The sequence below is a fragment of the Scaptodrosophila lebanonensis genome, unplaced genomic scaffold, assembly GCF_003285725.1.
Source record: "Scaptodrosophila lebanonensis strain 11010-0011.00,11010-0021.00 unplaced genomic scaffold, SlebRS2 tig00001412-arrow-pilon, whole genome shotgun sequence".
Lineage (NCBI taxonomy): Eukaryota > Metazoa > Arthropoda > Insecta > Diptera > Drosophilidae > Scaptodrosophila > Scaptodrosophila lebanonensis.
The window spans coordinates 9,787,057-9,813,011 of NW_022060739.1; the positions used below are offsets into that span (position 1 = coordinate 9,787,057).

The window sequence follows — 25,955 nt, forward strand, 5'->3', positions numbered from 1 at the left end:
TAAATATATCAAACGTAGACTGAAAAATAATGGCTATAAGTTTTTATTATGCTTAGAAGTTTTCTAAATAAACTTGATAATTGCTTTCCCATTTCATTTTTCATATAATATAAATATATCAAACGTGCAATGAAAAATACAAATGAATACAGGTTTTTATTATGCTTAAAAGTTTTCTAAATAAACTTGATAATTGCTATCCCATTTTATTTTGCTGCATTATTTTAGGGATTCTATTTTAAATTTCAAATCGTGTTCTATTGGTATACGTTTAGCTTGTAGGAGTGAGTGTTAGGTTTTCTTGGAGTTCACTGTACTGTAGTTCACGATAAAAGAACAATTTTATAACTTTAAAAAATAATTAGAGAAATCGAAATACAATAAAAAATTAATGCAATTTAATTAAATAAATAATAAATTGAATTCAAAGCTGCAATTAATTTCATTTCATTAATTAATAAAAAGCGAATGCAGTTTTGTTTTTGTTCGAGTTTTCGACAAATTCATGACTTTCCATCTCTAGTTGCAATAGCTTCCACACAGGAACCTTGAATGGGTACCACAATGGTTGCTGTCTTGGGTGCGATGGCTGTAACGGTTTGAATTTCAAGTGAGTCACAACATAGCATGACTTGGCGTATACATCAGTGCATACTTTTAGGCGCCGCGCAAAAAACATTCAAAACGCTTACATTTAATTGGATTTATTAATAGCACACAGTTGCTACCCAAAGAATTACTCAAATTTGTTGTTCATCTGTTTCTGTCTAGCATCTTAGCAATTTAGTGGAATTCTTACATTCAATGAAAACTTAATAGGTCTGTGCTGTGTGTGTGTGTGTGGTGTGGAGGGGTTAAAGGGCAAATTGAATTCCGTTGGCCTTAAAACCAGCCGTCGTTCTTCTTGGACTGCACCACTTTCTGGACGTGGTCCTCGGCCGTGTGCATTGTGTGCTTGCCACCTGCATGGCGTCCTACGCAGTTGCTCAGCTCCACCTTGGGGCCCTTGGCCCAGGCATTGAGGGAGTGCGGGAACTCGTCCTTGCGATAGTAGCCCATAATGCCCGATTTGCGGAGCTGGCCCAGCTCGTAGGTGACCAGGGGCGCCATGCTCGTGGAGCCCTTGGCTGTGGCTAGCTTCGGCACCTTGGCGTGCTCGACGGTGCGCATCACGCAGGGCGTGTCGCAGGACAAGCAGGAGAGGTTCTGAATGACCTTGGCGCGGCCAGCGGCCGCCGCACAATCATCGTTCGTCATATCCATGTACTTTTGCAGGGCATCGCCAATCAGGGCCACACGACGCTCGATTAGATCGCGGAAGTCCTTGAGACCCAGTTCGAGGGCATCAATGCCCAGAGTCATGCGCAGATTGTCAATTATTTGGAGCACATTCTTCTCGTTGCTGCTCATGATGTAGCGCAGTTCGCAGAACTGCTTTTCGAGGCGTGTCTTGTAGTCCTCGAGCTGTTCCAGCGACACCTTGGTCGCCAGCTGCTGGAAGTCCACCTTCTCGGCCAGCAACAGCTCCACCTCCAGCTTGTCGATTTTCGATTCATCCAAGAGCAGCACCGATTTCTTGAGCGAGTCCAGCTGCTGCAGCGCAGAGTTCACTTTGTTTTGCATGGCCTCGGCGGCCTCCCGATTGCCGCTGTTGCTCAGTCGAATGTCCCGCACCGCCTCCTGCAGCTCCACCATCATCTCCATCATACGCTGTGCATCCTGTTTGAGCAAAGCAGCCGCCAAGTCATTCACCTTGTTGTTAAGGGTACAGAACTCGGACTTAAGTTCCAGCAACTCGCTGAGCATGCGATCGGGTGAGTAGCACAGATTGGGTTCCAGGTCCATGGTCTTGTCCTCCTCTGTCTTTCCCACCTCCGTGAGGCTGCGCTCCTCTTCCTCCTCCCCGGACTCCTCTTCGCCTTCCTGCTCACAAATGGCCTCGTCACTGGTCCAGCTAATGGACACTTCATCCGCCAGGCCGGCACGCATAAGCACCCGCAGCTGACGCGCAAAGTGACGGAGCAGGCGTACGCGCTCCGGACTCGGCTCGGGATCGAGCATCAGATGTGTGACATTGTTGAGTTGCTCCATCGTCAGTTTCATCTGCGCTGTCAAGCTGTTGATGAACTGCTGGAGCTCGATGGAGGCCTGCTCCTTGTGCAGCTCCACCTTCGAAATGCGCTTCTCCAGCTTGGCCAGCGAGCCAAACAATGCTTCAGGCTTTGCCTCACGCATGGACATGCGCGATGAAGTGTGCGAGACTACCGCGGGAGAGGTGGCGCCGCTGGTGCGTGGCGAGCCCTGGGTAGAGCCTTGAGCGGTGTTTGCAGTGCTGCCCGCGGCAGTGCCCGCAGCACTGGCTGCACCACTGGGTGCCCCACTGGGTGCCCCACTGGGTGCCGCGCTGACCGCAGCACTGCCCGGGGCGCTGGTGCCACTAGCTGGCGCATCATGTGCCTCCACAGAGGCAGCTGCGCTGGGCTCATTGGGCGGTTCTTCCACTTCCACAACATCCGGGGCTTCTGGCGCTTCTGGTGCTTCCGGCGCTTCTGAATGCGGTTCCGGCTCGGGTTCGGGGGCCGATTCGTCTGCAGGCGGATGTTCGTCGGCTGCTGTCGCCTCCTCGGCTGCAGGTTCGCTGGGAGCCTCACCAGCAACCTCCTCCGCATCTGCACCCGCCTCCAGACGATATTTCGAGGACTTGCCAACTAGGAAATGTAATCGTTCAGCTGCATTTTCATCCAAAAGGACGCAGCACTCCACTTACTCAGACTACTCTGTATGCGCACATTGGCCACCAGATACTCGTCCTGCTCCACAACCTCGTCCAGGCAGTCCAGTTTCTGCGCAAAGTTCGAGAGCAACACGTGCAGAGCATAGAAGTTGACGTGACCTGACTCCGGCGAGCCAATGGCCACGTCTATAAGATCTTTATATGTGAACATCATTGTGAAAACTTGAAAAACTTCACGAAAAAAGAAAAGAAAACTCTCACTTATGTGTGTGGTGATCGTGTAATTTTGTGGCAGCTTTAACGTCTACGAATTTTTGTATATTCTCTATAACGATTTGTTAACTACTAGTTTGTAAGCCTAGAATATGTGAAATAAAATGAACTTCAACTATTTAGCTAATTCTCGATCTGAAAACAATTTTGAGTGCAAATTCAAAGCTGTATGCTTTTCAGAAACTCCACTTTCCCTAATTCGATTGTGATTATTAGTTAACTGATCTGTGTTTGTGGTGGGGAAGGTGATAGATAGATGGATAAATAGATAGATAGATAGATTGATAGATAGATAGATAGATAGATAGATAGATAGATAGATAGATAGATAGATAGATAGATAGATAGATAGATAGATAGATAGATAGATAGATAGATAGATAGATAGATAGATAGATAGATAGATAGATAGATAGATAGATAGATAGATAGATAGATAGATAGATAGATAGATAGATAGATAGATAGATAGATAGATAGATAGATAGATAGATAGATAGATAGATAGATAGATAGATAGATAGATAGATAGATAGATAGATAGATAGATAGATAGATAGATAGATAGATAGATAGATAGATAGATAGATAGATAGATAGATAGATAGATAGATAGATAGATAGATAGATAGATAGATAGATGGGCATAGCTCTAAAAATCCATAATTATAAAAAAAAACACTCGAGATCGAAAGCACAACTACAAATGTTTTTTTTGAGGAATTTAAATAAGTTATAGCATATTGAAGTTGTTGGACGAATATTTAATACATATGATATTTAATATATTATATGATATTTAATATATTATATAATATTTAATATATTATATAAATATTAATATATTATATACCTTCTGAAATATATTTATAAAATACACAACTTAAATGTTAAAATGGGCATAACTCTTACAAGCTAATAATTATTAAAACAAACACTTCAGACCGAAAGCACACACACACACACACACACACATACGTAGACCGAAAGCACACACACACTCGAACACAATTTGTAAACAAAAGTGTGGAGAACACTCTTAACCCTCCATTCGGTCTCTTTGCCTGCGAAAAAGCTTTTCCTGGCGAGCTTTTCAATTGCCTTCGCGACATGGCGCCAACCAGCGTTATCATTTGGGCGCAAACGCTTGTTGCTTCAACGTGCGCGATTCGATCTGCCGTTATGGCCATACGGATTTTCTATTTTGGGAAATGCTGTCTTGATTCGCATTCGAGTTGAAACGCGTGACAAATTATGTGAAAAGTGTTTACTGGAGCGGCGCTTAAGATGGGCAGAATGTTCCTCAAAAATTTACGAAATGGATTTTAAAAAGAAAGTGAAGAAATGTGGAAAATGTATTTCAAGTCTTTTGGGAGTGCATATTAAAGCTGTGTTTCCTGAAAAATTCCCATTCATTGATGCAGGCAGATATATAAATAAAATTGCTGGCAACCGAGCACCTTCGAGTGAAATAAGGGAAATATAAATGCAAATTCCCACCCACGGTGCACATTTTGGATAAAAGGAATACCAGAAATAAAGTTTCGACCACACAAGTTGGAATGCACAGATATCTAAAAAAAAGTGTTAAAGAAGTGAATAAACAACCGAATAAAATTCCAAACAAAACCGAAATTATTTCAAGATCTGGAAAATGTGCTTCGAATATGCAACCATATAAGTGTGTTTGCTCTAACGCGTCAACATTAAAAGCAAAAGCTAAAAGTATTAGCAGAACAAATAAAAGTTAATGCACATACTTACTCATAATTGTTAATCCAACACAAAGAGCAAACTTTTTTGCAACTACAACTTCTGTGTCAATATTGTCGCTCACATTTCAATATTGGTCGAGGGCTATGACCAAACCGCAGAGTCGACATCTGTAAATAGTTCAATGGTGAGTAAAAAGAAGTGTATTTAAGAGCTAAAGCGAGTTAATTTTGAGCTCGCAATGCGACTGAAAAGCAATTCATTGAAATAATTCTATTGTTGCGAACTATAATTATGTATATCCAATTAGCGTTTGCTCTCCATAATATCCGTATTATTGCAATCACAATCAATGAAAATCCGAGTAAATAATAACTGCTCTCAATTAAGAAGGATTATTATTTTACAATTCCACTTAATTCAGTCTTATTTGAGTGTGTTTTAAATATAAATTAATAAAATGCAAAAAAATCAGTGAATAATTTAAATTGATTTAAAAAGCAAATATCATTTAAATCGTTCTATTCGTTTTGTGTTTTTTAGATTATAAAAAACTTGATAATGCGAACAATTAGTGATTATTATTGAACGCAAATATAACTTATTTGTATTGATGTTTGATTTATGTTTGTTTAACAACCAAACGATTAACATGGTTCATACCCATGAAAAACATGGCGAGTTACTGAAATAAATACAATGGAAATAAAAAGTTTACAGTTCTTTGAGGTACAATGAAAATGAATGGCTATCGAGTGTCTTCTGTATGTCTTTGTCTATTTGCGGCCAAAGTTTGTTAATTACATTTAACTCTGAAGCCAATTCGAATAAATAAATAATATAAATCAAGCTTCTATCAGCAGTAATTGCACATATATTTATTAAAACATGCACATACTTGTATTTATATTGTCCTGCTTGCATTCCCATTGTCTGCCTTAGGGCTTGCTCTTGCCACAATAAAGGCTTCTTTGTTTGAACTTGTTTGCCTTCCTTGGCTGAAATGTTACTTTACTTGATCGACTAGTTAACCACTGTGCATACTTCACCTTCATACTGCCGATGCAGACATCACTCGAGATTAGATAGCAACCAGTACAAAGTGTTCGAAGGAGAATAACTTGAAGAAATCGAGGGCCAAGAAACTGTTTACAAGTTCGAAAACCATTACTGCAGTGTTTGAAAACATCTGCGACGCGTAAGAAATTCTTCGAAAAGCCGACTAATGAGTATATGTACGACTATTATTAGAAAGGCTTCTGGAAAAGCCTCCAACTAGTGTATGTGTTATGGGGGCAAAGGATTAAGGCTCATTAACTGCGTGAGAGTGGAAAATAAAATACAACTCTGCTAATTGGCGTAATTGCAATATCAACGGAATCGCGCGCTAATGATTCATGACCACCAACCCACGCCATTTCAAGTAGTACGAAGTACACCTTGAGCAGGTACGCAATAAATTTTCAATTGACTTGCTTTTCCATTTAAAAGCATGTGCCTCCAAAAATACAGGTAATCGCCATTTAGACCCTTGAACCAGCGCCTACGGTGCAAACTCATCCAGGGTGCAATAAAAACGTTTGATTATCAATTCGATAAATGGCTCGGCACTCTCCACTGCCTTGGCTTTCGGTTTTGTTTGTTACTTTTCGATTCACACTCTACTCAAAATCGAAGGGGGTTTCATTTCTCGCGCACATTTTGACACTTCAAGTGACAGGCAGGGGCTAGAAAAATAGACTACAGATAAGCGCAGCGACGCCATCTTTCTCTGCCATGAGTGTGACTATGATTGTGTGTGTGTGCATGTGTGTGTGTGTGTGTGTGTGTATTTGCCTGCTGGTGTCTGTCTTTTGCACTTTACTTCGATTAAAAGTCTTATATACCTATGTGTATTTATAGAAATACTCAGCATTGGAGCTAGCAACAAATAAACAGCGTCCGCACATTTGAATCAGGGTTATTCAAAGACAAATAACAGATTTGGCAGCAGGTTGTAAGCTAAAGCTACACTGCGAAACGATATATTAAACGTATTAACAGCTTAGGTTTTTAAAAAGAGTCTTTGAGCTCAGCTGAAGAACCTAATCTGTTATTAGCCATCAAATTTATAGAAGCAAGACGAACATAAATGCTTTGATTTCAAAGTTTTTACTCAATGGGTAATGGAAGCACATCTAATCCTAGAAATTAATTGAATTTGAAATAAAACGATGATTTGATCTGAACTCTGTGCATCTGTATACTCTTTGTAGACTCTTCTAATACTCGTTTATATGAACGACAAGTTTATTTTATTGGTGTTTGTTCACTGTTTCCTCACTACAGATTTTTGTCGACATAGTACAAATGTATTGTCTATTCCAAAGCTAGGTAGTTAATTTGTCATTCTTAGACACTATTTTACTTGCATATTAAAATAAAAGCGAATCATAAATGGTAGGCTGCTTGCTCTAAAAATGGGTTTTTAAAAAGTTACACTCCTCCAGACATTGCCAACCGGTGGCATAGACTAAAACACAAATCGTGCTATAATTTATAAATACTAATATGATTAACACATTGCACCTTACTTTTTGCACATTTTAAATCATTATTATTATTTATTGTTGCTGTAAGCCAAACAAAATGCCAAATAGTTGTATATACCTGCTATAAATATGTGCGAAATCGTGTATAGTGTATATATTGACACACATGACTAAGCAGACGTATTTAATCAACCTCTACACGCGCTATTCCCAAGAGAGAAACATACCATATGGGGCCTAATAAAAGCGCGCCTTATTCGTTAAGAAAAATGATTCAAATGGAATTTATTTTACAAAAAATTGATATTGGAATGTATATATGGTATGTGTGAATAACAGAATTAGGTGAATCGATCGAGCCAAGCCAAGTCTAAGGCATTACTTGACTTGATTCTTGCATTCGCCCTACCCGAAGGGTATAAGCTTTGTGCAGTGTATGTAATAGCCAGACGGCCGAATTTCCGAATCCATAAATCATATAAATTGTTAGTCAGCATGACGAGTACAGGTAAGCCCACTGAACAATATTCCCCAACATTTTATAAGCATATTATACCTGTAGGTTCCCTATCAACCACCCGGTATTTCCAAAGAACTTTTATATTTTCACAATCACAATCTCGATTTTAGATGTCTCCGAGATATCGTTTAATAAAGCTTGCTTTACAGCCATTAATTGGCCGTGTCAGAGAAGGCGGTCGCTCTAAGCTGTCCTCCCCTTCCATATCTGTGCGGCTTCTACTGAAATCGAAAGTACAATGCTTTTTTGTCTTATGAGCTTAGTTGTTTCCTTTTCTTCCCTCTCCTACATAAGCTCGTTTGTAACATAATCTCTTTTGTTTTTTTTTTTACATTCTTCTGTACCAATTGTTTTCAATCGACTTATTAACGAATTCATCGCAAATAAAGCTGTTGAACGCGAAGAGATGAGAAGAGTAGCTGATAATATTTTGTTTACGTCTTTAATGGGTAGATGGCTACTGTTTTGATTGGCAGTCCATTCTGATAATGAAAATTATAGAATTTCGATTAACTGTTAAGTAAAGATATTGCAATGTTGCCTCCCTTTTCTACACTATTATCGTTTTCCTATATATTTACCCAACACGTTTCCCGGAAAATGCATAAAATGGCGAAATTTATTAGCGCCTAAGAACAGTGTGTGTTTTCTGTGTTTATTTTTGCTGTTTTGGCTAACTATTTGGCTTCCGGTTTTCTTTATTCGCCATTTCCTTTACGATCAAACTGAATGAAATAAAATGAGAATGAGCCCAGTTGAACGTAAATGCGACTCTCCTTTACCACAACGATGAAAAATTGCCGGCTCGTTCTGCAATCTCTGCGTGTGGCGGCGGCTCATGGTGATAAAAACAGAAATGGTATGCGCAGATGTTGGCCAGACGTCATACTATATAGTAGGCCTTTGTTTTGTTTACTATCTCAAATAAACACACTCGCACACACACACACACACACAGACAGATGTAATTTTGCACGCTAATAGCTATCGCATCAATTATTTTAGTTGCTATTGAGTCGTGCAAGGCAACAACACCTTTGCTGGCGAACGCGGGCACAGGCACATAAAATGGCAGCTGGCTTAATCACAATGATGTATACGCACACACCCACACATACACACATGCACGAACACATGCATGAACACATACGAACAGACAAACTAACGAACACTAACGACCACAAAGGTTCTGTGAGCTGCGGAAATGTGGAAAATGATGCAGAAAAACACAAATAAATACCTGAAATGAAATTGTGAAAAATATAGAAACATGTTGTTCATTGAAATCACTTGCTGTGAAGATTTGCATGGGAAAAGCTTAAAGTTTTGCTTGTTTTTCTTTTGGAGATTTCATTGAACAAAAACTTGTTTACTATTCACATTAGTACAGTGTTTTAAATCCGGTATTGTAAAAAAATAGCTTAAGTAAACATTTTTTTGATCAATGAGAGTTAAAAAAATAAGTATTTTTAAAATGAAGTTCAAATGAACTCTGAAAAAGCTGAACAAATTTTTGTAAAGTTTGAAATGATAAGCAAATTGTGGTTGAACGTAAATTTACAAAAATGTTTAATAAATTTAAAAAGCAATAAGCTATGCCTTTAAGTGGACATCCATGCGGGATAAGCTAAGAAAACAAAAGTGCCTGCAGAAAGAAAAAGTCCTTTTATGAATTAATCAGCTCAAAACTGAGATCTAAGTCCTAGGCACAGAACACTGCATTTTAGATGTGAAGAATTAAATTGCAGGCTAAGCTTAAGCAATTTGAATAATCTGTTGTTGCAAGCACTTTGTACTCCATATCGAAGAATAAATTTCAATGTTTATTATTACACAAAATATTGAATACCATTATTCATTTTTAATATAAAGTTAAATATTTCAATTTGTTTGCTAATTATTTGAAAATGTGCTATTTATGTGACATATCTTTAAGATCTGGCATAACTTTTTGAATCATCAATCATTAATCCAATTCATATTAAGTACCAATTAATTGGGCACAAAAAACTAGCTAGCTAATTGGGCAGCTAGTACTAGATAGTTACCAGTAGCTAGCAATTATAGTTACTAAGTAGCTGCTTCGCTGGATACCGATATGCTTGGTTATGGTTACTAACCATTAGTCGCGCCTCTCCATTATGACTTAATTACACGCACTATACGATGAGATTTAGAAATGACTTTCGATATTTGATCAAAATTAACGACTACATTTATTGATATTGTGGTATATACATACTTGTACTTGTACATACATATATATAGCATTGAAAAGATGGGAATATATCATTTTATTCCGATTGTTTATATGAAATAAAACATTTTTACAATCCGACCGCCCATCGTTTTAATGCCACGAACTAGCACAGCGAATTTGAAGGTTTTCTCTCGCCCACCTCCTCCTCCTCCAAATAGATATTATCCATATAGAAGTGAATGTATATACGAGTCTGCATGTAGGTATATGAGCCAACATTCCCACACATCGCTCTTTGCGGCATGTGTATCTTGAAAAGCAAAACAATTTGTTTGAGTTGGCATAAAATAGAATACAAATTGAACTTATCAAAAAATCGAATGCGAGCGCCGATAACGATTAGAAGAGCTGCGAACCAATGACGCGTTACACAAATATACATATATCATAAAAATTGGCGGCATTGAGCAGTATACTCTACAGATAACAGTTTAAAGTCGTTTCTGTTGTTAGCTTTTTGCTTGTTTTCTGTTTTTTTTCTTTTCGGGTTTGGTCATGTTTCTAGTTACTGCCAGTCTCTTGAGACCAATATACTGTAGCAACAAATTTGCGACTACTACGGAAAATTATCATTTGATTAAAACTACCTGCAACAAAAGCAAAAAAAAAGAAGAAAAATATCAATAAGCATAAATTTATGACAAGCAGGCGCTTTAGCTCGTCTGTCTACCTACTAGCCAGTCGCAGTCCCATTGCCATTCCCAGCCCCGGTCCCAGTCCAAGCTCAAGTTGTCAGCGACCGACGAACGTAGAGAACGTCACAACCATTCACTATTAAATTATCAACTGGCTTTACTTAATACACACTAATGCCCGCACATAAATTCGAGGTTTCATAAATATTTAGTGCACTTTGCGAGGGACTTTTCATCACACGCACAACATTAAGTCGCATGCGTACATCGCACATAAAGCTGCTAGTTTCTGAATTTTGATGGAAGGGAAACTTTTAGGCGACAGTTGTTGATCAGGCGAGGTGGGGCTGATTAATATGTATATAATTATTACGTACTGTAAAACCTATTGATAAAAAGAAAGAAAGAACGTTGTACTTTCAATATATTTGTGATGATCTGAAAAGCATACGAAGAATACAAATAGAATTAATATACACGATTGTGTTTTAAATTTGACAATCGGGAGAGTTGCAAAAGCCTTAAATTTTCTTGGCAACACTCTGGGAACTAAGGTACAACACGAAATAGTGAGTATTTTTCCAGGAATTGCCTATAATGTACTATATTATTAATGAGCATTTGAAGTTAATATCAAGGGGAGTGTGAATCTATGTAGGGGTCTGCACAAATATTTTTAGGTTTCTCTTCGAGCATTATCATAGCCATATTTATTGCATGTAGAAGCATATCAACTGCTTTGGAATCGAATTTCATTTTCCAATAACGATCTTAAATGTTGGGCAAACATTTTCAGAAACAACACAATTCTACATTTTAAATCAATATTAACGAAGCGTGTTTCCAAATAAAGTTTTACCAAACAACCCTAAAAGTATGCAGCCCCTATTTTCAACTTAATTCCATATCTTTTTTGATAAATAAGACTAAGCTCCTAGTTTAAGCTGGCTGTATTTTTTTTTCTATAAGTTTAATTTAAGTTGTTGTAAATAATAACATTAAAATTAAGTTTTATGAATGAAAAAATAAAATACCTTTTTTAAAACATTCCGAAAACATATAGCGAAATCCAAACTTTGACTCAGAATTACCATTACTGCGTAAGCGCCATTTTGTTTGCTTTAAGTTATAAAAGCGAGTCCAATAAAGATATGGCACGAATATTAGACTGGTACGAATTTTCAGCTGACAAAATATATTGCATATATTACATTATTTATGCGATCTTCCCATCTTACCATTATAAATTATATTTATATTTATACTACATATATATTTCTTAGGCAACTGAAGCTGCAAATAATTTAAGAAAACAGAAGGAAAAGTTATTAATATAACAAAGGGAGGCAGAAATTTTGATAGAAATTCTACTACGCATGCATATTCCATTTCCGTTCTTTATGTTTTTCTAAAAATATATGCACGTTGTTAGTAAAGCATTAAGATAATAATTCTCAGCTAATTTCCTTACATCTGGGAGTCTCCGTTTTCATTTATTTGCAGCTTTTTACAACATTAGATAAGTTTGTCTGAATGCAGTAAGTGCTAGAAGTGATAAGACACTTGCCATATACTTCTTTGGAAGTGCAGTTAGGTATAAACTTTTGTATATAGAAATTTTCACCTAGGTCAAGAAGCAATGAACTTGAACGAGATGGAAGGAAGAAAATGGTGCTTCCAACTAAGGAATGCTCTACTAGAAGTGGGCTTCAATTTCAAATCTTTGTATGATGATATTACTGAAGAAAAGTTGGAGAAGGAATAATTGGAAAGCTAATAATTGATTGATGATGATTCTAGATGACTCAACTATGAGATAGTTAATAAAATTATTATTATTAGTTAGAAGAATAATTATTTTTAACTAATATTAAAAAAAAAATGGCAGTGGAGAGCGCACAGTTCATCTGTAAAATATGCATTTAATTAAATTGCATTTACTCATCATTCTGCAATAAAGTAAATAAATTGAAATGGAACAATTTTTGTCCGAATGGCGAAGGTTTCACTTTTTAAAAAGTTATGCAAACATTAATTCATCAATCTGAAAACATTACAGAGTATCCAATAATTTGGCAACATTAGTTCGTCCATGATAGCAGCCAAGAGCGTAATTCTGTTTTATTTATTCTGTATAAACATCATAAAGAATTTGTGTAGCTTTGGAGCAGTTACACCCGCTTTAGTGGAGAGTTAGATATATTTGCGCAACAGATTTAGATACGAGTTGAGATATAGCGCAGCGTTTGAGGTATAAAACGAGCTGAACCACGATTTCACAAGTCATTCAGAAAGTGGTAGTGACGCGAAAGTTTAAATTTTTACCAAGTGGAATATGAATGAACGGCATGGCAGCAGGATATCAGGCATTGAATACTTAGGAAGAAACAGTGAACTCGAAATTGTGGAATCAACTGATATTTGATATTTGCTGTGATACAGTGTCCTAGTCCTATATACATACTATATATACTCGTATAGCATAATAAAAAGCTGCAACATGAGGTTTCCTAGTTTTTTAATAAATACAGTGCGATCGGGCATATTCCTAAAAGAATACCGTCGACAGTTGTGGGTCACATTAAGTGGTACGTTTGGATCGAGAACTTTTTAACGATTACAAATCACTTAAATTAAAATGCAACACATGACGATAAAACAGAATTTCTCGCTTTTGCTACTCTCACTGCGAACTAAGTGCTTTGAAGAAAAAGGTCCCGAGTGGCCATCAAATTAAATTGAAAAGTTATGTTACAACGCAACCTCTCGTTAAATCAAAGCTAAATCGAGAACAGCAACTTGTACTTTTGTTTTCTGAAGTGATTTTTTCATTATACTCGTATTGACTGAGAGGTTAAATGTTAGCTGCCCCTCATTGTGTGAGGCACACAATGGGAATGGGAATGGGTGTGGGTGTGGGCGTGGGGGGTCTTTGAAGAACTGCTTCTGACACGCCACATTTGATGTCGAATCGCTCTATTTTTAGCCACTCTCATTACATTGTGCCATGGCATAGCCCTGGGTTGGTTTTCGCCGATGTTGCCAATTCTGCTGTCGCCAGAGAAAACGCCTTTGAATTTCGAGATCGATGTTAATGAGGCATCCTGGATGGGCGCCGTAATAAGTTTGGGCGGTGTGACGGGAAACTTTTTGTTCTCCTTTCTGATGAGTCGGTTTGGGCGAAAAGTATCACTTTATGGACTGGCAGTGCCAAATACGGTTAGTTGAAGCATACATGAAAGCAAATAGTGAACGCTCGATGTGGTGAACAATGGTTTAAAAAATGAAAAAGAAAGAGAGTTCAACACTAGTTCCAAAGGAGCTCAGCTGATGATCTCTCATCTCTAGAGCTGAATCGAATTATCTGTCTTAATAGACAGTAAAGGTAATACCTGAAGCTTTAGAAAGTTTCTTCAGATGTGTTCCCCGTTTGTTTAGCAAAACGAGCGTTCGCATTATGTTTGTTTTCTTTTCGTGCTCCACCTAATTATTTAAGCAATCTTACAGTGCATTTGGATCTTGTTTTATTTCGCACAATCCATCGAATGGTTGTATGTGGCACGCGTCTGTGCGGGCATTACCGGTGGCGGCACCTTTGTGGTTTTGCCCACGTTTATTGGCGAAATAGCCGGCAATAGGTGAGCGGTTTAGTTTCTTTAGTTTTCCATTGTTCAGCCCCATTGAACTGTGACTTTTTGCAGTGTGCGTGGTCGCCTGAGCTCATTCTTTACGCTGACCATCAATACGGGTACCCTGGTGGGATTCATTATAGCCGCACACGTGCCCTATCATGTCATACCGTGTGTCATTATTGTGCTGCCACTGACCTATGCCCTGTTAACGACACGCTTCCCCGAAACACCGCAGCAATTGCTGCGCTGGGGTCGTGTGGAGGAGGCGCAGAGTTCGCTGAAATTCTATCGCAATTATGATGAAAAACTGCAGCAGAAGGATCAGGAGCGGGCCTACCAGAAGCAGTTCGATGAAATGCGAGAGGCAATTATGCAGCAGTCCAAAAACTCAGACAGCCCGTCGCTCAGGATGAGTGATATTTGTAAGTTGCACTTCTGATTGTTGTTTTTGTGGTACGGCCAGTGAAATAGAGAGGAATACTGGTATGTGGAGTAACAGTTTTCGAGCTTTATTAACAAGAAATCTAAAATTGATTCACTTCTTAGGGCAATAAATATATAAACACCTGAAAGGCAAGCAAAAAAGTCTTAAAAAGTCCGACAAAAAATTACAACAAATGTGAGACATTGATAGAAATAACACAAGTATATGATTAACGTTTTAAGTTAAAGAAAAACTCCAGTTTTTAGAGACAGACATATAAAGCAACAAGGGACAAAAAGCACTAACTGAACAATCAGAACGCAAAATTGTTAGAATGGCTTCCAATTCGACTAAGTCAGCAGCCAAAATTAACAAATAAGCCGGAGTAAAAGCAAGCGTTTCAACTGTTCAGCGTAAAATCAGAAAAGCTGAATAACTGAAGCGTCTAAAAAAACTAAAAACATTCCAAATTATTGATTAGTGTCCTATTGCTAGATTGAAACCGATAACTCATACTATATGCCTAACTTCTACCAACCATACCTATTCAAATATTTCAAATTAATTAATTATTTAAAGAGGCATTGGAAATACAACCCTTCTGGTGATTTCGTGAGGTCTTGGAAAGCATTCTGCAAAAAAATATGCATAACTCTTCCATAATGTTCGTAGTTGTTATTAGCAGTAGTTCTTAGGAAGTACTTACTGTACATAAGAAGAAATTTACGCTTCGTGAGTGCCAAAAGCTTACTTTTTAATTTGACTCTCCAACTGACTTTCAGGGTAGTTTGTTATGAGCTGTCTTGCCTTTCCTTTCCTTTGCCTTGCAACAGTTATTAATTCTTTGGAATCCTTTAGGTAACAAGCGTGCCATTAAGGCCATAGTTACGGGACTGGTCCTCATGATAGCTGGCACCTTTGGCGGCACATTTGCATTCATTAACTACATGTCGAATATTTTTGGAGCGGTGCGCACGCAGCTGGACCCAAACACGAATACCATCATTATTGGAGTGGTGCAGATAATCGGCACACTGGCCTCCATATATCTGGTGGACAGATATGGGCGCAAGATATTGCTCATAATATCGTGTGCGGGCTGTGGACTGAGCACTGCAGCGTTCGGCACCTACGCCTTCTTTGCGGAGGAAACGGATGCAGATCTGTCGGCATACTCGGCCTGGCTGCCCGTCACCATTATGGCCTTTGTTATTTTTCTGGCCAACGTGGGCATCACGTCCGTCACCATGGTGGTTCTGGTGGAGATACTGCCGCAAAAGATTCGAGCGATTGCCACCAGCATCTGTCTGGGCTGTCTCAGCGGCTTTGCCTTCACATCGCTGAAGGCGTTCCCATTGCTGATGCACTATGTCGGCCTGGCTGCCACCATGTGGCTGTGCGCCACAGTCTGTGCCTTCTGTTTGTTCTATGTGAGCATATTTCTGGAGGAGACGAAAGGACGACCGCTGTACCAGACTGATGCCAACTAATTGCTAATCTATCTATCTAATACGCACCTACAAATAAAAATGTGCTCGTCACCCACTGTGAATCTTCACACAAAAACCAGCACGCATTTTCCTACTCCTTATACTGCGTATGGTGTTGCCTGATGTTGGGGGCCGGGCTAGTGTAAGCGTTAAACCAAAACAAGCCAACGTCAACATGCCATAAAAGTGCGGCGACATGGGTTAATTTATGGGCCAACAAGGCACCCAAACACACGAGTGTTGTGAGTGTGTGTGTGTGTGTGTGTGTGTGTGTGTGTGTGTGTTGTGAGTGTTCGCTGCTGTTAATGTCATGTCAACAATTAGCTTTGTTAGCATCATTATTTATAAGCGCCAGTAATCCAGTCGCCGGCGCACTCGTCAATGCGCCCGACGCGTGCTCACTCACCAACAACAACAACAACTAAAACAACAACAACTAAAACAACAATAACTAAAACAACAACAACTAAAACAGTAACGATAGCAACTAGACTAGAATAGCAAATGCTTGCGGTCTGCTGAAGGAAATTCGAACGCGCAATTTACTGAGCTGGCCAGCACAGTGAAGTCAAACCAATCAGTTATCAATACTGCGCACACACTTTCCTCGGCCAGGAAATTCGAACGCGCAATTTAGTGAGCTGCACAACAATGTCAAAGCAATAAGAATCAATTCCCTTATCCAAATACGAATAGTTTGCATAAATAAATTGGGCCAATTGGAGGACCAAGCTATGCTTTCAAATGAAACTAACAATTGAAAGCAATTACATTAAAACTTATAGCTAGTTTAATTTAAGTTATTGAAATATAAACGGTACAATTAAAGTGTATGTGTATATGTATATCAGATGAACTCAAATCAGCAGCAAATAAGTGCTTTGTGCAAATGGCTGACAAGTGAGATTTAGAAAAGCATACTTTGTGGCTTTACGTTTCTGGTTTGCAGAATAAAATGCCATTCAAACATCAAAGTTCACACAACTTTATAGCTACAAAGGCGTAATCTTTAGTCAGACTCGAAGAACAACTACAATAAATGAAAACGTATATATGAAACATTTTAAAAACTCTGCGGTGCTCAGCTTTAAAATGCTTTTTCTTTCGTTGGCAAAATAAAGAACATTTACGAATTTTAAAGCCTTGCCCATTTGGTATTTGTCCTCCCCCTTACACCTCGTTAGTGCCTGCTATATTTCTCCCGCTGTTAGATTTCTCTTTGAGAGTATTCCCCGAAGGGTATTTAAAAGTCACACGAATACACCAGTACTTATTTCTTCTTTTCGTTTCGTTTCGAAAAGCGGTTTAAGTCCGTTTCATTATTCATGCATACAATTAATATTCAAACGTTTGTTTCTATTTTGTTCATTACATGTAAATCAGACAAATGGTGAAAATAGAACTCATCATCGCAGCCATGACGACATTTCTCACAAATAAATAAAAGCAGTAACTATATTTTGGAGTGCCGTACTACTATAATTACTTGCGTCTCACCCCTCTTATCTGTTGCTAAGGTGACGAATTAAAACCCAAGTAAATGTATTTCACAAAAATGTCAGGCACGCACAATTCTCATTTTGCAGAAATTTATTTATTTGAGCATTAGATGGCTGGAAGATTGAAGCATAAATCCTTTAGAGCTGAACAAATAAAATAGTTTTGTTTGTGTAATTTCCACTTTGTGTTGGACTTTATCACATTTTTCATTTCTATTTTAGGATTTTAGTTCCTTTAAATACATAAATATTTATATGCATAATGTTTACTTGTTGTTATTAAAGTGCTGAGCTTTCAACATGGAAAATCGCCAGTTTGTTCACATACTTGTATTAATCTGTGGGACGAATAATTGTACTGTGTAGTTATTTTTGGGAGAAGCCCTAGAAATACTAATACCCTATAATTGCTATTCACTGTATATTAAATTAAATTATTTAATTGTTGCTCAACTGCTGAGCTGCCATTTCTTTTACAGTTTGGTTTATAGCCAATTTTCTTGGAAATTTCATTGACATAGCGAAGCAAAATCAATAGCCATAACACGGCTTCTCTTCACTGTTATTGCTAATAACGGGAATTTCTATTAGCCAAACTATTATTATCGCCCAGTGATGGCATGATATGTGCAAAGTTCTTGATCTACTCGTACATGCGAGTATCAACAAATACTCGTCACCCTATCGTTTGTTTTTGCAACAATTATCTCGAAGTGCTCGCGACTTGGGTTTTGTTTTTGTTCAACGCCTTGACTTTGATGAGAGTGTTCGGTAAAGAGTAGAGTAGAGTAGAGTAGAGTAGAGTAGTTCGTTGCAATTACCAGCAAAGTGTTGGTGACGTTGCGACCAAACAACTCGACATGAGCAAGTACTTTGTTAGTTTAGGCAAAAACAAATTAAAAATATTAATAGTTTGTGGAGCAGACGAAACATAAACAAACAACAACTACACAGGAGTGCAATACAGAATCTACTATATCTTTTGGCGGTCAGTGACAGATCTTATAGTTGCTGCTGAACTCGAATGAATATTACAATCCAACAGACTGACATCAACTGATTTGAATAGCATGAGCTATTTAAAAATACTAGTAAATAGAGAAACAGTTACTGGTGACTAGCAAAGGTGTTAGTTACTAGTAACTACCATAACAATACGATAGTCGTAGCTAGCTAAGTAATTAGCTACTTATTATTTACTTTATGTGTGCGATATCTTGCTTGAAGATAATACAAATATAGGGTGTCGCTTACTTCGTTATATACACAATTATTTGGCAAATCATCAGGTAAAGATCTACGCCCGAGAAACATTTGCAAATGGTAGAAGTTTTATTTTGAATTCAATGCGCAATATAAAATGTATTTACACAGATCGTTCCCCAAATGGTTTGACCAACTATACTAAATTCGCTCTTCTGAGTCTGTTCTTCGAAAATAGATTAAAATCGGTTAATCTAAGGGCTGCGCAGTCGTAAGCCTTGAAAACCTGTTGGTTTATAATAAACACCCTTTACATACGTATTTGATAACAAAGCTTTAAAACCAAAACAAGTTCACATAGCATGATACTTTTACGACTTATTATTGGAAACTTTATGGCGATTAGATAGATTTCTGGTTACCGCAATGGGTTATTGATTACAGATATCAAACTGGAGCATAGATTTATACTAATTTTTGATGATTATTTAATCTACAGTCTGTATATGTGACAAAAAATTACGGAACAAAGGTCTCTACGAAATATTAAATTGTGTAAAGAGCTTCTCTGTTTGCTTGAGCAGGGGACTTGAAATGTCAATTCCAGATAATGTATACACTATTGGTTCTACATTTTAGAGAAACTAGAAACCTTTCATAACGAACTGCACTCATACATACATTATAGTATTTTTGTTTTCTTTCTTCTGTATAAGTTCAACTTTTCAACTCAAAGTATACTTAAAAATGTCAACTCCAGATAAAGTATACACTATTAGATCTACATTTTAGAGAAACTAAAAGACTTATGGTATTTATGTTTTCTTTCCTCAGTATAAGTTCAAGTTTTCAACTCAAAGTATACTTACTGTATTTGATAGCCGTATTACGAAGCTTAATAATGTAAACTAACTAGAAATTCTGCAATATTTGCCAATTTATCTGACTCTGATTCGTTGATCCGCCGTAAACTGTGGCCGGACCGCAGGTATATGCAGTTTCAATGTGGTCGGGCATTGGCACATTCGACCACTGTACACTAATTAATTTTGATTAATTTTCATAAGTGGCCCAGACACATACACACACAAATTGTTTACTCTCGTATCAAATGTCGCGGTGTGGCTTTTGTCGCACCTTTTGACACATTCCAGCCACTTTGCCTGTCTTTGAACTTTTAATTTGGCAGCTTGAATGTTAATGAGATAGAATTATTACATTTGAATTTAAAGCATTGCAAATAAGCTGCACGAACTTTATACTCAATTGGACTTTCTAATTTTGCAGCAAACAAACCCAGGCTGCGGACATGAGCAGGCCTAAGATAAAGAATGCTACTGTCCAGTCTAATAAACGCTCTTCTGATATGTGGCATGTTCTCGTCGGCAATGTCGAAGGACGAGATGGCGGCGACTGGCGAGGCGGAAGTGAAAATGTCCGAATTCCCGACTACGGAAACAACATTCAACGCAAACAACATTAAATCAATTTCAACTTCAGGGCTGACAACAACGAATCGCCAATTCCACAACAATGTGAGTGCAATCGAGTTTTGTTTTCAAAAATATATTGTCCACTTAGTTGTTCAGTTTCGATCATACATAGTTGTGTTTTGAGACAGCTAATTAAAGTTTATTACTTTAGAGGCACGGCACGGCAAGGAAATAAAATTAAATAAGAATATAGATTTTGCTCATTACACTGCTTAGGAGATTAAAGAGAGTTGTTAATTTTTAGATAAGGAAAAACACAACCATATTTTATTTGAAAAACATAGATCGGATTGTATGTTTTGTGAATTTTGCAAAATAATCGCTGGTAATCGAAAGAAATAAGCAGCCAGATTCAAGAAATTATTGCACTTCCTATAAGGTAAGGGTTATTAATAATTTCGTTAATGCTAGCAGGAAACGATTTTAAAATAGTGGCCAGAAATGGTGAGATAAACGCGAAATCTTAATTTGAGTTGCAGAAGAATTATATTAGAATTAGATTAGGATAATGCTCGCACTTACTAAACAATGTGTTTAGTGCAATAAAAGCATCCGGCTTTGAAAGTGTTAAAGTTGTCTTTAAGTTTGCTTTAATGAAATGAAGCTGTTTTTTTACACAATACGACCAAACACTCAACGTTGTCCATGTACAAAGGATGTGCATCATATCAACGACTTCTGCATTGAACAAAGAACACTCTTAAGTAATGGAGTCCCTATGCAAAAGCATAAGACTCCTGTAGAGGAGCTGCTGCAAAAATAATCTGCTTACAGGTTGGAACTCAGCACTTAGTCAGCACTCCCATGTACTCGACAGTTGCTCTCTAGCGGCTTTATTAAGCAGGAGCATAAGAAATAAGACGATTGCGAATTCCGATGCAACAGCTGCCATATTTTAAATAAATATGTACACTAGCAAGAAGGATGGAATTTTATGTTCTGTGCAGGACAATGCAAGAGTTGTAGTCAGGATTCAGTAGCTTTCGACATAACAGTCTGCATTCGTCGCATTAAATGAAATACATTTGAAACCCACAAATATGTAACAATACAATACATTGGCTTTGATTTCCAACTCAACGCGCCATAAAATAATTAGATGCTGAATGTAAAAGTTTGCAATTGCAGTCACTTATTAAAAGCTTATTTGAAGCTTAAATTTTTGTTCAAATGCGGTATTTTATTTCCTTAGTTATATTAAAAGTAGAAATCACAACTAAGGGCAGTTGGGCCTACTTTTGCGAGTGTCTTTAAACAAACAAGTCTACTTTTCCATCATTTTGGGAGCGCTTTGACGAGGAATTTGGGAAAACATAGCAGCAGAAAGCAAGGGTTTCTAAGCATCAGAAAAAAATCCTTTTGTAAACATTGAGTAAGGGCTATACAATCTTAGTAATAGTGCATTCTTTTGAACTTCAAGATGTTTTAAGTTTGAGTCGATTTTCTAAACTCCATTTTCAAATAGATTTCGCCCTTTTTTGACCAACTTGGGTATGTTTTAAGGGCTCAGTAGGGATTATTTTCTAAGCTCCATTATTCTTTTTGATCAACTTGAGTATGTTTAGAGGGCTTAGTAAGTATTAATTGATGGCCCAATTGGGATGTTTTGGAAATATAACAATACTCTGCTCCAAAGTTGACCCGCGACCTGGCCCTCTATATAATTGTAGTAGAGTCATAACAGACCCAAAATCGAGTCGCAAAGCAAAATCATGAGTCACAATTGAAAGCACAAACTATTTAAAAAGCAATTTTAAAAAAAGCGTTTTTTCTAAATGGTTGGTTTTAATTTGTTTTCAGCACAATCTGATGGGACAAATAACAGAGTTGAGCACAAATGTGACGTTGTATATGAAAAAAATACCGCGCCTGCAAGTGCGCTGGCAGGACAATCTGCCCAAAGGTTTGTGCAGCAACATAAAGGACCTGTCCCTGTTACATTTCAATTAAATTATACCTTCGCAGGCACCACATATAATGTGATTGTGAATGCGGTGAATAGCACACGTTGTCCGGAGGCGCCGTGCAGCGAGTACGGAAAACCGAAGCCTTCGAGTTTCTTGTATCTGCCGGTGAACGCAATTTCGAATGTGGATGCTCTGGAGTGCAGCTACATGTTCGGATGCGAGTACAAGCTCACGGTGGAAACATCGAATGCGAAGGTGTCGCGTTCAACACTTGTCCTCATACCTCGTAGGTGACATGTTGCCGTTGCTGGGAAACGCCTCCTTTAACGCTAATTTTCAAATTGCAGCCTGTGTGTCGGGGGAGTGCAGCTGCCAATTGGCCCCCGCACCGCCCAAGGTTCTAACTCTGGCCAAGATGGTGGGGAATGATACCCTAAGCATAACCTTTGCTGTGCACACGAACGAGCAATGGCGCAGCGAGCAGGAAAATCGAACAGGTGGACAGATCGAGGCGCTCCGGACGCACAAAATGCAAATAAGGTGAGTTGAAAAGACGATTAAGCCTCAATACCAGTGTAAGCCAAATGCCACAACTTTCAGAGTTAGCGAGGAAACTAATCCTTCGCTGCCCTGGGGCGGCAAACTCAAGCAGCTGCTGAGTCGGTTTTACAACTTGAACGAGTTGGGTTTAAGGGCGACGGCCAAGGGCTATGAGGGCAGCATAAAACTACCTTTGGGAAAGCAGCTGAAGGAGAAGGCTTCGCTCAATCTACAGGCCCTCATCATTGACGCTTCCGGCTGCGAGGGGCTGCGCAGTGTGACCAGAGTAGCGGGTAAGTTGAACACAACACACTGCTGCCGATTATGTCGCGAATTACATGTCTACTTAACAGTACCCGCCAATCCAGTTTTACTAACCAACGATACCAATTTGGTGCGTATATTCAGTAGCAATCGGACTATATAGCGTCAGCAGCGTCTATAACCATCGGTTCTCTGTTCACTTGCAGTCAAATGGGCTCATCATTGCGGCCATTCTGCTCATGATCTTCATATTCTCCGGCCTATTGATTCTGTGCGTGCAACGCCGCCGACGCGTTAAAAACAAAGCCCAGCTACAAAAGGAGGAAATACATTTGCAGTCCTTTGCCGCATCGACCATAGAGTGGGTGCTCTCAACACTTTTTCCAGTCCAGACATTGACATTTTTTCCTTCTCTTTCTCTCCCTACAGAATGGAGGACAACATCAATTATGTCGACAAATATGTGGAGGTATTTACTTGTTTACTTATTGCTTTTATTAAGTCCAGAGCTTAAACTTGTGAATTTATGTTATGTAGTTATAGAACTAAGGTTGTATTTGTTTCAATTGAAGAACAACTTAAATTTAAAGCTAAAAATTGCCTATAGGCATTAGAGAGCTAATTTAAGTCGTTAAAACTTTAATTTCAGAAAATGACAGAGTCGTTAAACTTCAAAGCGCCTAAGCTCGCTTTATAAACTCTAAAAAATACACTCATTTTAGCATCACCGATCACTAATTTATTTATTGGTTACAGCAATCGCAAGCATTGGGTCTGGCAGACATATTCGAGGTGCCGCACTCATCCATTCACATTGGACGCGTGCTCGGCGAAGGAGCCTTTGGACGCGTCCACGAGGCCACCGCAATTAACATGCGACGCATGCGAGGCACCATGATTGTGGCTGTAAAGCAGCTGAAAAGTAGGCAACAGAAATGGCGGAAACAAATGAACACGTATTTATATTTTCTAACCCATCAGATAATCCCACAGCCGACGAGGTGGCGGAGTTTCTATCCGAAATCGATATGCTCAAAGGTGTCGGCACACACCACAATGTGGTGTGCTTCCTGGGCTGTTGCACCATCCGTGCGCCCTATCTGATGGTTATGGAGTATGTGGGTCGTGGAAATTTGGTAAGCCGAGCAAAGCAATTAGCTAAGTGTGTTAATGATTTGGGGTTTGTTGGGCTAGTTGAACTATTTGCGTACGGTGCGCCAGGAGGCGGTGAAGTTTAAAACACACAATGCAAACGATAGCACGGGCAAGCCAATCAATGTGCTGGGCCAAAGCGTAAATTATATCGAATTAAAGGTCTCCGGACAAACCACAGACAGCGAGCAATCGCACTCCATTCCAAATGGTACGCAGCAGCCGAAGCCGCCACTGTCCCCCTTCGCTGAAAGTAAGCGGAATATCCAAATATTTACAAGTATGTAGTCGCCGAATCAGCATTTTCATACATTTTTAGCTACCTACGCTGTAATGGAGGACGAGGAACCTTTCGAGTACATATTGGATAATCGAGAGCTGCACAATTTTGCATTGCAAATTGCGAATGGCATGCGATTTTTGGAGGAGCAGGAGATTACGCATCGGTATGTTGCATTGTTCCCTTTTCAGACCAAATTAATGAACGATTGTTGGCATTTTTCCCCCGACAGCGACTTGGCAGCACGCAATGTTTTGATTGATAACAACAAGACGTTGAAGATATCAGATTTTGGGCTCTCGCGACACGGCATCTATACGAACACAAGAACGCGCAAGGTAGGCACCAAATTGAACTATTTCCTTGGTAAATCATTATTCAATAGATGCCATAAGTTGAGCGATTCCCAACATTTGCCCCTCACTTGACTAGAAAACAGAATATCCAGCTTATTTTAACAGATAAATTGTTGTCCTGATAGTCAAAGCTGGATAAAATGCAAATCAATTATGAAAGCGAAGCAATTGCTTGAAATGATAAACTCAAAAATCCTAAGTACCCGTAAGTGTAGATAATTGCAGTTATGAGGGATTTAAATGGAAATTGTAACTAAAGAGAAAAACAATAAAGCGGTACTGAAGGAATCCTTTTAATCATATAATTCTAGCTTCCACTGCGCTGGCTTTCCATCGAGGCTATATGCGACAACATTTACTCCAGCAAGAGCGATGTTTGGGCCTATGGTGTGGTGCTCTGGGAAATAGGCACATTGGGTGCCTCACCGTATCCCACGGTGGGCAATAATGAGCTAATACCCTATCTCTTGGCTGGTAATCGACTGGAGCGGCCAGAAATCTGTACGCCTCAAGTCTATACCATAATGCTGCAGTGTTGGCTGGAGGACCCAGAGGAGAGGCCCACATTCGATGCCCTCTATAAGGTTTTAAGTCCGAAGACAACGTATGTGGACATCAACAGTCTGAGTGATGATTACGTCTTTCCGCCAATTAGGGAATAATTGAGATTTTAATGTTGTTAACTTTTAACTTCTATCTAATAAGTGCATTATATCTAAATAAGTTATGTTGTATGTTTGTGCATATAGGTATGTGCATATGTATATGTATTATATTTTCCATAGGAAAGTTCTCTTTGTATATTATCAACTACTCTTTATATAATTTTGCCCTATGTTATGCTTTTATAAAGTATGCATTTGGCAGCTTGGAAGTGCTAGAACAAATATGCAAGTCATACAAGCGTTGAACTAAATAAATTGTTGATTAAGTAGGATATTGGCTGCCAAACAGTTGCTTAAATAATTTCTAAATTAACAATTACAAATCATAGCAATAAAAAACAAAGAACAACAAGTTAATTCTTTTCTGCTGCTTCCACTTATAAA

The 25,955-nt window shown here is 38.6% G+C and overlaps 3 protein-coding genes across 3 annotated transcripts; 2 read left to right on the top strand and 1 right to left on the bottom strand.

Moving 5' to 3' along the window:
* Positions 1-688: 688 nt before the first annotated feature.
* LOC115631720 lies at positions 689-3,084 on the bottom strand. Its single transcript, XM_030528555.1, has 2 exons — positions 2,768-3,084; positions 689-2,708 (listed from the first exon to the last, which is right to left on the bottom strand). The coding sequence occupies exons 1-2, from the start codon at positions 2,946-2,948 to the stop codon at positions 883-885; spliced, it is 2,007 nt and encodes a 668-aa protein (XP_030384415.1). The 5' UTR covers positions 2,949-3,084; the 3' UTR covers positions 689-882.
* A 1,099-nt stretch (positions 3,085-4,183) lies between these two features.
* LOC115630993 (mast/stem cell growth factor receptor Kit) lies at positions 4,184-25,923 on the top strand. The gene is made up of 15 exons (XM_030527584.1): positions 4,184-4,907; positions 20,202-20,449; positions 22,208-22,310; positions 22,373-22,600; positions 22,662-22,854; positions 22,915-23,147; positions 23,208-23,248; positions 23,325-23,479; positions 23,548-23,587; positions 23,875-24,040; positions 24,100-24,254; positions 24,313-24,523; positions 24,590-24,716; positions 24,783-24,888; positions 25,218-25,923. The coding sequence occupies exons 2-15, from the start codon at positions 20,246-20,248 to the stop codon at positions 25,566-25,568; spliced, it is 2,313 nt and encodes a 770-aa protein (XP_030383444.1). The 5' UTR covers positions 4,184-4,907; positions 20,202-20,245; the 3' UTR covers positions 25,569-25,923.
* LOC115630994 (facilitated trehalose transporter Tret1) lies at positions 12,973-16,288 on the top strand. The gene is made up of 5 exons (XM_030527585.1): positions 12,973-13,254; positions 13,653-13,885; positions 14,174-14,304; positions 14,368-14,720; positions 15,581-16,288. The coding sequence occupies exons 1-5, from the start codon at positions 13,167-13,169 to the stop codon at positions 16,210-16,212; spliced, it is 1,437 nt and encodes a 478-aa protein (XP_030383445.1). The 5' UTR covers positions 12,973-13,166; the 3' UTR covers positions 16,213-16,288.
* Positions 25,924-25,955: the final 32 nt, after the last annotated feature.